General features: G+C 52.0%; 1 protein-coding gene across 1 annotated transcript; it reads right to left on the bottom strand.

Moving 5' to 3' along the window:
• Window positions 1-9: 9 nt before the first annotated feature.
• SLC16A4 (solute carrier family 16 member 4) lies at window positions 10-11,722 on the bottom strand. Its single transcript, XM_057404571.1, has 9 exons — window positions 11,271-11,722; window positions 10,642-10,748; window positions 9,511-9,643; window positions 8,508-8,651; window positions 7,895-8,056; window positions 6,876-7,415; window positions 5,405-5,616; window positions 4,589-4,682; window positions 10-213 (listed from the first exon to the last, which is right to left on the bottom strand). The coding sequence occupies exons 1-9, from the start codon at window positions 11,284-11,286 to the stop codon at window positions 59-61; spliced, it is 1,563 nt and encodes a 520-aa protein (XP_057260554.1). The 5' UTR covers window positions 11,287-11,722; the 3' UTR covers window positions 10-58.
• Window positions 11,723-12,750: the final 1,028 nt, after the last annotated feature.

Raw genomic sequence — 12,750 nt, 5'->3', positions numbered from 1 at the left:
CTCCCAACCCAAACGGTTCCATGTTTCTGTGCTTTACAGTGTCCACCACAGAATCACCTCAGCCAAGCCTGGGGCTGTTGTTTGAGTTGGCTTTTTTTAGCTTCCATTTCTGGGCCGAAGGCTCAAAGAAGAAAGAAATGGGAGAGATGAGAGCACAGGCTCCAGCAAAGAGGAAGGAGCAGACGTACGTCTGCGTGTAGTCATAGAGCCACCCTGCAGGAGAAAAGAGCAGTGTTAAAGCTGGTGGATTTTAATCACCCAAAGAAAAAGCTCATTTTGGGAGGTGGGTGGGAAGCAGGGATGTGTGCTCTTGGCTAAGAATTCCTTAGATGTTTCCTTGGAATTGTCTTAACTCTTCATGTGCTGCTGCTGGACTGTTACATCTTCTGCTGTTGGTATTAACCCTAACTTGTAGCTCATCCTTCCCAGAGCTGACTTCTGATCCTTGTAGTGCACACGGGTTTTAATTGGATTGACTTTCATCCCTGCCTTTTTATTCCTGTTTAAATAAGGGGGCCAAAAGTAACTGCTGCAGCAGATGGATAATCCCACTGGACTAACGAGATGCTTTGCATGTGTTGGTGACTGCAACATCTGGGCTGCAAAGTCCACATCCTTCTTGTGAGCAGACCCAGTTTAAGGCAATCTAACGGGAGAGATCCCAGGCTGGGAGCTTGATGTGAACTTGCTTTAAAGTAGCTTTGGGAGCACTTAAAAGGGAAAACTAAATTCCATAGAGGCTCAGGAATCAGTGAGGAAGCAGGTCACCTCTTCAAGTGACCTCCAAGGGTTTTGTTTAGCTGTGGCATAGCATCTTGTGTCTAGACAGTGCTGTTAAAGGGGGCTAAATCCTCTGTTTAAAACAGACAAAGTGATGGGAATTGCTGTGGCACCTGATAAAAACCTTTATATAGTCCCAAATGTGGCCTGGGATGGTTGGATGTCTGAGGTGGGTTAGCAGCTGAGCCAGATCTGCTGCTTGTATAAACTGCAGCTCCCCTGGGGACATCCCTGGACTCGCACGATTTACACAAGCAGCAGATCTGCCCCAAATCTGGGATTCTTAAAACCAGCTCTAGGTAGGGAGGGACGTAACACAGTCCCTGGAGAGCCTGGTCTCAGCCGTGCCGGAGCGTTGCTGCTTTGGGAGTGCCACAGCCCTCAGGAAGGGAGGAAACGGAGCCAGTGAAATCTGGGCATCGGTGACAGAGCAGAGGTGCAGTTGTTTTCCCTGCTGTGGATCTCCATGGCTACAGGAGGGTTTTATGGGACAGAAGGGAGGCCGTGGGCTGTGCTGCTCTGCTCCTGTTGGCTCCTGCCGTCCTCAGGGCAGTTCCAGCTCTGTTTCTTTTCTCAGGGACGTCGTGTGAGCCGCGGCAGAGGCGAAGCCAGAGCTCGCTGCTTGAAGGAGGATCCCATGGTGCTGGACGTGGGGACGTGGGTGCTGCTGCCGTGACCCTGATGGTTCTGCGGTGGTTTGTTCCCCAGGGTGGGATCTGTGGTTGCTGTCTCAAAGTCTCTGGGATTTGGGCAGGAAAAGGGCCTGGTCAAGGCCAGGTTGGATGGGGCTTGGAGCAGCCTGGTCTAGTGGAAGGGGTCCCTGCCCTGCAGGGGGGTTGGAACTGGATGATGCTTTCCAAGCCAAACCATTCTGTGACACTAACATAGTCATTTGTGAGGGGTGCAGGACAACGCTCCAGCTGAGTTCTGATTTATTGCAGGTATTTTGAAGTGTCTTTCAGAATGGTTTGAAATGTGGGGGATTCTGGGGGGCTGCTGCCCCTCACCACACAGCGATCACCTCACCTCACAGGGATCGCCTTCCACCACATCACACCCCAGCTTTTCAAAGCACCTCTGGTGCCTGTGCCTCCTTTCCTCATCCAAATGAGAAAATCATTCCTGCTGGAGGAAGCTGAGTTAGAAGCTCATGGTGGGCAAAAGCCAGCAAAGCAGAACTTTTGTCTTCCAGTACCTGAAGGAGCTCCAGGAAAGCTGGAGAGGGGCTTGGGACAAGGGCCTGTAGGGCCAGGCCAAGGGGAATGGCTTTAACCTGCCAGAGGGGAGACTGAGATGAGCTCTTAGGCAGAAGCTCTTCCCTGTGAGGGTGCTGAGGCGCTGGCACAGGGTGCCCAGAGAAGCTGTGGCTGCCCCATCCCTGGCAGTGTTCAAGGGCAGGTTGGACACAGGGGCTTGGAGCAAGCTGCTCTATGGAAGGGGTCCCTGCCCGTGGCAGGGGTTGGAGCTGAAGGAGCTTTAAGGTTCCTTCCAACCCAAACCAGCCTGGGATGCTGTGTTTAAATTGCACTGCTGCTCTGCTATCAGAAGTTTTGTTTATCCCTAAGCAGCCACACCTGGTGTGGGGATGCAGGTAACATTTACACAAGAGCATCCCGATTCAGGTGCCAGCACAGCTTTCAAATGACTCCATCACCTTTTGCCACCCAGATTTGCTGGGGCTGGTGTTTGGGTGCTGCTGGATGCTGGAATCTGGTTTGTAGTTGTGGGTGACAGGGTTTGTTTTATGTCAGTTGCACTCTGAGGTACTGATTTACGCTGCTTTACAGAAATCAAAGGTACTCATCTCTCCTTAGCTTGCCTGTGGCTGCCATATGAAGTTTGTTCTGTCTTGTCCTGGTTTGGTTTGGTGTTTTTCAGCAGGGGAGAAGTGCCCAGCAGTGCTGGTGGGTGAGGAGCTGGGATGGAACCTTCAAACTCTTCACCTGGGCTTTCGGTCAGGCTGCCTCTGGATTTAAGGGCTTGTACTTAAACAGATTGGCAGGTGAGTCACCTTTTGTTGCAATGTGATCAGGCTTTGTTCTAGTGTGCAGAATAAGCTTTTTTAACCTCAGTGGCTCTCACTATGCTTTGGGATTCACTGTTAGAACATTGTAATGCTAAAAGGGAAGGTTTGAGGGAGGTCAGCTGCCATCAGAGGCACTAAACCGCAGGATCCCACATAGCATTTTTATCCTGTTTGTATCCTGCAAGGAGCAGATCCTTTGGACACTTTGAGTTAGTAGCTGCTGGTCAGATTCAGTTTTCACACCTGGTACTGTAATGGAAGAGAAAATAGCAGCATTTCTCTTGGATCACAACCCTAGATCCTGAGCTCTGCATTGGTTCTCTCTCGCTCTGCCTGCAGGGAGATGGATCAGCGAGAGTTTTCCTTCTTGGCTTTATGTGGCCTTTATTTATCCCACCAGGATCAAGAAGACTGATTTCTGTGGAAGGCTTTTTGCAGGAAACCTGCTTGCTTTACAAAATGCAGACAGGGTGTTCACAGGGTGAGTGGTTGGCACTTCCCGAAGGCAAAAGGCTTGCAATTAGTGCGAATATATTGGAAGTGGATGAAAGTGTAACCACTGTGTTAGCATGTGTGATGCATGGATGAGAGAGAACCCAGTTATTTAGCTCTTTTTCTACTGTATGTTACTGTGTCAGGGAATTTACTGTGATGGTTGTACAGGGATTGCTTTTGGGTGGACATACATCTTGTATCAGTGGAAGAGCTATCCAATAGAGGCTATGGATCACTGTGACAGTGTAAAGCATGCTGTCAGTGAAACACTTTAGCTGCTTGAAATTGCATCCACATCGAGTTTTATATTGATGAGGGAAATCAATCTGGTGGGTTTTCCACATGCTTATGATAGAGCAGCGGTGCTAAACCTCTGCATGGAGCTGGGATTTACAGGCTCCTTGCAGCTGTGAGCAAAGTGCCTCTGCAGGCTTGGGGCAGCTGATAGCAGGGGCAGGAAGCAAGGCATGAAGAGCGAGTTGGCAGGTTCTGTTCAGGATCCATTTGCTGCGTGGGTGACAGGACATCGTTCACCCTGCTCTTTGACACTGCAGCTTGTCCTAGTTTGTTTGCACCAGGAGGACCTCAGCAGAGCTCAGTGGTGTTTCCAGTGATGAGGTATGGCTGTGAAGGGTCATGAGGGAAAGGAAAAGCTTTGGTCCTGGCCAAGATGTTCGGAGGAGAACAAGCCCTTTGCTTGTAAGCAGAACCTGGAGCTTCACTTCTAAGCACTTGAAATCTGCCACATACTGAAAACTGCCTTGGTTTTCTGGCAGAGAGAAAGGAAAAGCTTTTCATCCTGCTTATCTCTGGGCCCAGGAGCTCCTGTGGCTGAGCTGTGTAATCTTCAAAATGAGATTACAGAGACTTCTCCTTAGGTTTCAGTGCCTCTGCTTGATACGGGACTGCTGCTGAGCCTGTCCTTGCTCTGCCTTCCTCTCCTCCAGTCCCTCTGTTCCAAGTTCAAGGTTATAATGCTCCACTGGGGTTAAGATCCCTGGCACTGTGGTTGTTACTCTTCTGCTGTGTTAAATATGGTGATGGGGGGTGGGGGGGATGTTTAGCTGCTCTTTTTCCATGCAGCTTTTTGGCCAAGCTAGTTTGGGTTTTGTGAATTCCTGAACAGAATTTGTGTATAGAGAGAAATACCTGAAACATGGCTGTTTTTCACCCCCCCCCAGACAGAGGAACCATCCTTGGACGCACACGGGTAGAAGAGTGGGCCACCAGCGTGTTGTACCATGGGCTGTCTGCGGTGGGTATAATTATACATCACGTAAGAGTTACCTGCTAGAGGAGGTCCTCCAACTGCTGCTATCCCAGCGAAGAAGGCAGCAAACCCCAAGTAGCTGTGGAGGTTTTGCACTCCCACGAGATCCACCTGTTTGCAGACCAGAATGGGTAATTTCTGAGTTCAAAGGACTCAATGTGTGAAAGCACAAGAGAGCATTTTATTATTATTCCTATTTTGACTGGTGAGCATCCTCTTCAGCTGCAGTTTTGAAAGGACTTTGCACCTCAAGGTCTCATCCAGCCTGGAATCCGCTTGCCTCCTTAAGGCAAGCATGGAAATGACTAGGATGGGAGATGCTTTTCTGCCTCCCAGCTGCTTGAGCAGCTCCTGGAACTAGTACTGCTGCTAAGGCTATGAGGAAGGTGTTTTAAACTCCGAATTCCCCCCCCAGAAAGCAATGCCAAATGATAATGATACCTCCATATCCAGATCCTGTGTGACTGCTCTGTGTGTGTTACAGGTAATTCTGGGATTGGGAGTGGATATGCACAACCCTGTCTTAGCATTAGGAAGTGAATGGATTCATCCCGATACCTATGAGGTGGAGTGGTCTCCCTTAGAAAGGAGGATATGGAAGGCAGTTAAAGCCAGGTCATTACAAATCTGCAGTCAGTTCCCAGTGTTTCTGTTACATCTGGGCTGTGGATACTAGTAAGTGGGGTGGAGAGAAGATCTGGGGCTCCAAAGGTGGGGAGAGCCCTCTCAGGCAGGTCTGGCTAATGCAGATTTATGGAAGGCGGTTGGGATGATGTGGGAATACTGTTGGAAATGCCACGTCTGATGCTTTATTAACAAAACATCCTACTCACCAGCACGGGGAGGACCAGAGCCATGAACCCACCGCAGAAAACAGCAAAGGCCACCACGTAGGTCATGAGCAACGGGAAGGTGGTGGCCAGAGGACAGAGCAGGTTAGTGATGCCGCTGAGGACAAGGTAAGCCGCGTGGTAGTGATACTTCTTGGTCCAGTTCTTGTCGGCCACCCAGCCTGAGAGGAGCTGGCTGACCATCTCCGTGATGCCTGCGGGGAAGAGGAGTCCACCAGAGCCTCAAAGAAGACTTTATTTAGTCTCTAGTTTGCTATTTCGCACTAAACCCCATCCCGATCCCACCCGCTTGCTGCGGGGATGTGACTGCAAAGGGCTGGAATGCTGGGAAGTTCCAGGAAGGTGATTTTGGACCGATGTAGAATTAATGTTTGAGGTTTTTTTTTTCCCCTTTGCCTTGGTGCCTGCTATTGCCAAGTGCCTGTGGGTGCACCAGAGTGGTCCGTACAGATTCCGTTAAGGGCTGTGCACTCAGTGGAAGGCTCCGCAATGCCCTGTAGTAAAACCAGGCAAGAGAAGCTTGCTCTTTGAGCTCTCTTTTGGGATGGAATAAAAGCTGAATATTAAGAGGAAAGATGCTGATGAGATGGTAATATCTATAAGGAAGCCAAGGAGGACAAAAGCCCTTTTTTAAAGGCTTAGCAGACTTTTGATACTTGATTTTTACATCTCTTGCTCCCTTTGCTTATAAACTAAAGATCAGAGGGGTGCTCACTGCCAGCTAATAGCTTGCTGACCACGGTGCCCTCCCACTCTTAATCCAAATGTCAGCCTAATTGCTGCCTTCTCCTTCTAGATGCCTTGACAGCCTATGTCACTTCTAAATCTGATACAGAAGTTTATTTTTGTACAATAAAAACCTTTACAATGACTGAGGTTGGAGCCGCTTTCTTAACCCGGTGCGACTTTAATGTTAATCCACACTTATCCTCAGGCATGGTTGGGGTGTTTTGGGGGGGTTTGGGTTGGTTTCCCCCCCCCTTGGGGTAAATGTGCCAAATTCAAACGGCTACATCCAAGTTAATGTTGTTTTTTTCCCCCTAATACTGATTTTTTTCTCTCTGCACACACTCCTGGCTCAGACTTGAGGTCTCTGAATGCCCGGATTCTGTGGCTTGTGGCTTTAGGCAAAGCAGGGCTGGTGGTGGGGAGGCTTTAGGAGGACAGATAGCACCTATGGATTTGGAAACGGGTTTGTTCCGTGCAGCGAGGGTGGGGGATCATCTAGCTTAGGCTGAGAGAACCACCCCCATGTGAGAGCGACTTGGTACATGGACAGAAGGCGCCGTTATATGTACAGAAGGCACCGTTATATACAGAAGGGGGGGTATAGGCTGAAGAGTTATTCTGGGCCATATTTGGGACTATTTCTTGGCAAGCTTTGTGTTGCTTCTCTTTCCTATTTGAGTATCATTGTCATTATAAATAGCTTTAAAAGATTCTTTTTGCCTACCAGCCACTGAAACGAGGTAAGAGGCATCCATGCTGCTTATGCCCAGCGTCCTGGCTCTTGCTACCAAGTGGAAGGTGGGCACGAAGTAGGCCAGGTGGCAGAACAGAAAAGACCATGTGAAAATGTAGAAGATGGGATCCTTCAGTGGGGAGAAGTCAAGGAGAGGCTGAGCATCTCCTGTTTGGGTCCCTGGATGGGGTTTGTAGCTTCTCTTGGCCTCGGTGGCTGTTCCTGCTGAGCTCATGGTGGGTTTGTTGACCCTCTCCGAAGTATTTACAGGAGCAGGGACATCTCTGCTGTGGGGCATGGTGACTCCCTCCGTGGTGGGCAGGTCCTGTGTGCTGTGAAGCTCTATTTCCTTGTGAGTGCTTCCATCTAAGCATCCATCGAGGGTTTCTGAATCCTTCTTTGCTGTTGAAGACCCGCCACGGTCTTGACTTTGAGCAGGGGGGCATCGAGGTGGCTGGGTGCTGACGGGGCGCAGCAGCATGCTGGAAGGCACGAGGTTTAACATGATGCCTCCGAAAACCAGGAGAGTACCTGAGGGAAGGCAGAAGATGCTATTTATTTTCCTTGGCGTGGGATGGAAGGAGCACCGTAGGGTGTAGTGTGCACTGAACGTGGAGAAAGCTCTGCTCTATCTCTATAAGCTGTTATTCCTGGTTTTTCCAGCTGGAAGTCCCTTCTGCTAGGATGCACACAACAAATCCAGAGCCACCTCTGCGACCTGGGAGCTTGGTTTGTTTCCCCTCATGAGGGAACGTGATGGACCTTCGAGGTGGCCTGAAACTGTAGTCAAAACCAGGATTTTCACTTCTGGTTTTGGTTTCTGAGGTGTCTGTTTTGACTCTGACTTTAATGACTGATTCAAGTGTTTCATCATTACCAGGATGTCCCCAAACTGTTCCTCAGCACATCCAATGCTCTAACCCTGCCCAGATATCCTCAAACTCCCTCTTAATGCTGAGATATCCTCAAACTCCCTCTTAATGCTGATGAATTAGAAGAAATGGGCTCACCTTGCCAGCCATAGAAGTCGATGAGGAGCTGGGTGAATGGTGCTATGAGGAACGTCAGCCCCATCCCAGAGCGGGCGATGGCACTGGCGAAGGCCAGCCTTGTCCTGCAGCGCTTGGCTGTCATCACCGTGGCTGCCTGGTAGAGGCAGGCGAAGCCCATACCTGTGGTGAGGGACAGAAATGAGATGTTCCTGCCCCAAAATGGAACTGTTTCTATCGTGAGCTTTAGGGATTCCACATCACAACGGCCCAAGATCATTGTCCGCAGAGTGGAGGGTTCATGGGCTGAAAGGGGGGAACTTCTGCTGGTGCAGTCAGTGGAGAGCAAGTGGTATTTAGTGGGTGGGGGTATTGAGGCTGTGCACTGTTAGTAAGGGGTTTAACAGGCCAGGATTCATGCTGGGTCCAGAAAAAAATCAAGGTTAGTTGAGATGAGTGTGTTGAAACTGGTATTTTACGCTCCTGAGCATGAAGCTTTGGTGCTTCACGCAGCATCCCATGGGAAGGAGCTGGGATGCTCTAATAGTAAAGGAACTGCCTGGTGTGATGTTAAAGGAGCTGCTTTTACTCATGGTGCCCAGGGAAATCTGTGCCCGAGTCGCAGGCTGCTCACCCAGGAGGAGTCCCATGGAGATGCAGAGGAAGGGGACGCTGGTGGCCTGTGTGCTGAGCAGGCAGCCCCCGGCCACCACGGCGGCCCCGGCGATGGAGGTTGGCCGCTCGCCCAGCTTCCTGCAGACCACGGCCACGAGCGGGGCTGGAAGGGGAAGGAGGGACAAAGCTCAGGCTGAAGATGACAAAAGGGCTTGGGGACGTGTATTGGGATCCGATGCCTTAGGAAGCGTCCGTTCGCCACCGTGGGACAGCGGAAGGGCAGGGACCCTTCCATAGTGCAGCTTGCTCCAAGCCCCTGTGTCCAACCTGGCCTTGAACACTGCCAGGGATGGGGCAGCCACAGCTTCTCTGGGCACCCTGTGCCAGCGCCTCAGCACCCTCACAGGGAAGAGCTTCTGCCTAAGAGCTCAGCTCAGTCTCCCCTCTGGCAGGTTAAAGCCATTCCCCTTGGCCTGTCCCTACATCCCTTGTCCCAAGCCCCTCTCCAGCTTTCCTGCAGCCCCTTCAAGCACTGGAGCTGCTCTGAGGTCTCCCTGGACTTGCTCCAACAGCTCCACATCCCTCTTATGTTGGAGGATGTGTTAATGCTCAGGACAGGATTAATCTGGGATGGGTTATTATTCAGGAGAGCAGACAAGAGGCTTTGTAACCTGGGAGCTCAGGGGTCGGGGCAGGGGAAGGAGTCAAAGCCCAAACAGAGCCTGTTTCCTGATGCACACTGTGCTCAGCCACTGGGACTTCCTTGGAGGTGCCAGCATTGGTGTTAGAGGTGAGGCTTGGCTCTGGGTGCGGACAATAAACCTATTACAGCAAGGTGTCATGGCACACACGATCCCCATCCTTGGACCATGCTCCCAAGGCACACGTGGGCATCAGCCACGTCCAGGATGCAGCAGTCTGGGATGGAAATGGGATCCGCAGAGCATCCCTGGTGCCCACGTATCAAAGCAAATGGCCTTGAGGCTGGGACGCTGCTCCAATCCCTACGGGTTCCAGCTCACCTCCTAAGAAGCGCAGCGAGGACATGATGGAGCCGATCCAGCTGATCTGCTCAGAGGAGCCCCCCATCTCCTCTTGGAAAGCCATGAAGAAAATCCCAAAGGTCTTGAGCATCCCCATCACAAGTACATTGACCTGGATTGGAAGCAGATGCAGGTGAAGTGCCATCAACTGGAGGAAAAAGCTTCTCCTTCCTCCTTCCTTGTGCAGACAACTTGTGTTTTAAGGAGAAACAAGGTGGGACACATGAACTGGTGTGTGATGGGGAGCACCAGGGGTGTGGAATACCAGCTGGTGGCCACGCTGCAGTTTCGTCTTAGACCCTCAAAACCACCTTATGTGCAAACAGGCAGTTCTAAAGAAAGGGAGCAAAATAACACCAGAGCCCAACTTTTAACACTGAAAATGAACCTAAATGGGGCTTATTACTATTGAAGGCGTTGGGCAGGGTGGGGATGGACGTCAGCCAGGGCAGGTTCCCAGGCTTGCCCTGCCACAGGGCAAAGGACAATTTGTGTCCTTAATGTTAACTCCCTCTTTCCCCCCTGGTAGTGGGTGGTTAATAATTGGCAGGGAGTTACTTTGGATGGAGTGGAAGCAGGGAAAGTTTTCCTGCACTTCCCAGCTTTCTGAGCTAGGGGATGGTGTCTTCCCCATGGATGTGCTCTTAGAGCCTGTGGCAGGGAGAATTAGTGCCTTTAAGAGGTGTTGATGTGCCCGGCCCTCCCAGGAGAGAGGAGTAGCGTGTGTGCTGCCTGCAGCCAGTGCTGCTCTGGGGACCCATCTCAGCTCCAATCCTTCACTGCCCCAAGATGGGATCTTGCCCTTACCAAAGGCACTGTTGGGTTTGATACCCCAGTGCTGGTGTGTATGAGTAGGGAAGACCCATCTGAGCACTGCAAGCTGCCTTTAGGTGCTGGGCTGCGGGTTGGGCACCCTCATGTAGATCCCCTTCATAGGGGAAGGTGTCTGCTCAGCCCTGGTGTGATGGGTGATGGTGCTCGGGGTAGCAAAGCACAGGTGATTTCTGCCCTTCCCTCGGTGGGCGCAGCCTGCCCCATCCTCTGCTCCACCGAGGTCTTTCCATCTGCCCCAGCTCCAGGAGGGTTTGGTTGAGTTTGTTCTGTGCTTACCAGGAAGAAGTGGAACACCACTCCCCAAGCGCAGCCTCCATCTGCAGCTTCAGCCCCTGGGCAATTCCCGGCTGCCGGAGCCTCCGGTTCTTCCACCTTCCTTTCACCTGGGAATGGGAATTCCAGGACACATTAACACCTTGCTCTGTGGCTGTTCCCATGCAGGCATCAGCTGCCTTTGAACCCCGCAGCTCCGCTGGTACTGGGGCAGGCACCGGTGCTTTGCATTCAGCTTGTGAAAGCTGTTGGGGGTGGGTGAAGCTTTCACCAACCTTTTGGCCACCAGATGGGAAGTTGCACATTTGCTGCCTGCAAACAGCTCAATATCCTTCCTCTTTCCGCCCAGATTACTGGAGCCACTTGAGCTTTAAGGGATTTTAAGAGACAAGCACTTTTCTGATGCTTTAGGGTAGATGGTTTAGTTGGTTTGTGCCAAAAGCTGGGGGTCACCATCTACCTGTGTCCATCTTTGAGCTCTCGTGGGAAGCTCTCCCTGCCCTGTCCTTCTCTGCTTATCTCCATTCCATCCTCCCGCCCGTCCTACACCTCTGGCTGTGGCAGGAGCCTGCCTCAGGGACCAGCTGGATCCTAAAGGAGTTGGGGTTGATGAACCTGAAATGTTTCCTTACCCCCTTGCTGCTCCATGCTGGAAAATCCTCCCCAAAACAGGCGCTTGCAGAGAGGAACCGTCTCTTCATTTGCTCCAGAAACTAAATCCCCCCTTCCTTTGGCACTCCAAAGTCTGGGCCTTCATTCACCTCCAGTGAGGATGATGGTGTCCGACCTTCCCAATGAGCCCCACCGTGAGACATGGAGCCTGAGAAGCGCTGGGGCTGAGTGGACGGAGCCCATCCTCCTCCTCCTCCTCTCGCGAGGCAGAGCCCAGCTAGCAGGGCCCCAAGGCCAGGAGTCCCTCCCCTTCCCTGGCCAGGAGCAGGAAGCTCAGAACATTGGGAGCAGAAATCCTACTGGGAGAAAAGAGGAAGGGTTGGAGCTCCAGGAAGAGCCCTGGATCTTGCTGAGCAGAGCAAGAGGTGGCAGTGGTGGATACAGGGGAGCAGAGCCCCATCCCTGCCTGTCCTACACAAGCCTTGGTCTGGGAGACTGCATCATTTGGGATGGGATGCTCTGGAAAGCTGTAGGTTCCCCAGCCGAGATGCTGGGCAGTGGAGCGGAGCAGCCACTCGAGCGGAGCTGTGGTTTGGCAGGGTTGGAGTTGGCTCCGTGCCTCTCCTGTAAACACGCACCAGCTCCTGGCTGAATAGAGCCCTCACGCTTCCTCCTCCGCCCCGTCGCGGGTGACCCATCACCCCCATCAGCATTCCTGAGGGCACATGAGCTTGTGGGATCACGATGGGGATCTCTGCTCCCTCCCTCGGCAGGGAGGGCACTGCCCCAGCTTGCGGGAGGAGCCAGGAGCCTGTGGAGGCTCTTTCCCTATAGCAGGACTTTCAATGCGCACTGAGCTTTTAAGTGCACTGGGGTCTGCAGGGAGCGTGGTTTAAGCACAGCAGCGGCTGTGAGGCTGTGAATGCTGCTGATAAACAGAGGTGCTCCTAGCAGCAGAGCCCCAGCCCCGTGACCGCCCTTTTAACTCGGAGCCAGCCCCATTTCCTGGCTCGTGCTCTGCTGTGGAGCGTCCCCTTCACTGCACGCACGAGCACAGCTGCAGGCCTTCCACTGCCTCACACACAGGAAGCTTTTGAGTGTAGTTTTCCAAGGGGAAAGCCTTTGTGCAGGATTGTTTCCCTGCACCATTCCAAATGCCGGAATCTCTAAGAGGGAGAGAGGTCTGGATTTGTGATGCTGAACATCCATTAACAGTTCACACGGGGACCAGGCAGCCAGGACCACCGTGTGTAGGGCTGAACTTCAATCCAAGGCACAGTAAGCAAGTAACTTACACACAGGATGTTTAACTAGAGGAGGGTAAACATTTCCAAGGAGAAATTCCTTGGGAAGTGTTGGCACCTTGTCCCCTGGAGGAGCCTCCACTACTTCAAGTCTTGGTGCACTATTGGTCCCCTCCAGAGAAATGCTAGTGAAGGAGGGAGTGGGAGAAATCACCTCACTTGGCTTTGGAATCAGGGCAAAGCCACGGCCATGGTT

The sequence above is a fragment of the Pezoporus wallicus genome, unplaced genomic scaffold (assembly GCF_028554395.1).
Source record: "Pezoporus wallicus isolate ANWC-B61680 ecotype Strahan unplaced genomic scaffold, APGP_CSIRO_Pwel_v1 contig_5863, whole genome shotgun sequence".
Classification (NCBI taxonomy): Eukaryota; Metazoa; Chordata; class Aves; order Psittaciformes; family Psittacidae; genus Pezoporus; species Pezoporus wallicus.
This window is presented reverse-complemented; position numbering and strand designations above follow the sequence as displayed.

Bases quoted from the DNA above. Each gene is read 5' to 3' on its own strand.
- SLC16A4 (XM_057404571.1), bottom strand. The intron at 7,416-7,894 runs GTGAGCCCATTT...GCCTTCCCTCAG, and splicing joins CGACTTCTATGGCTGGCAAG to GTACTCTCCTGGTTTTCGGA. The intron at 214-4,588 runs GTAACTCTTACG...TTTCTCCTGCAG, and splicing joins TGGAGGACCTCCTCTAGCAG to GGTGGCTCTATGACTACACG.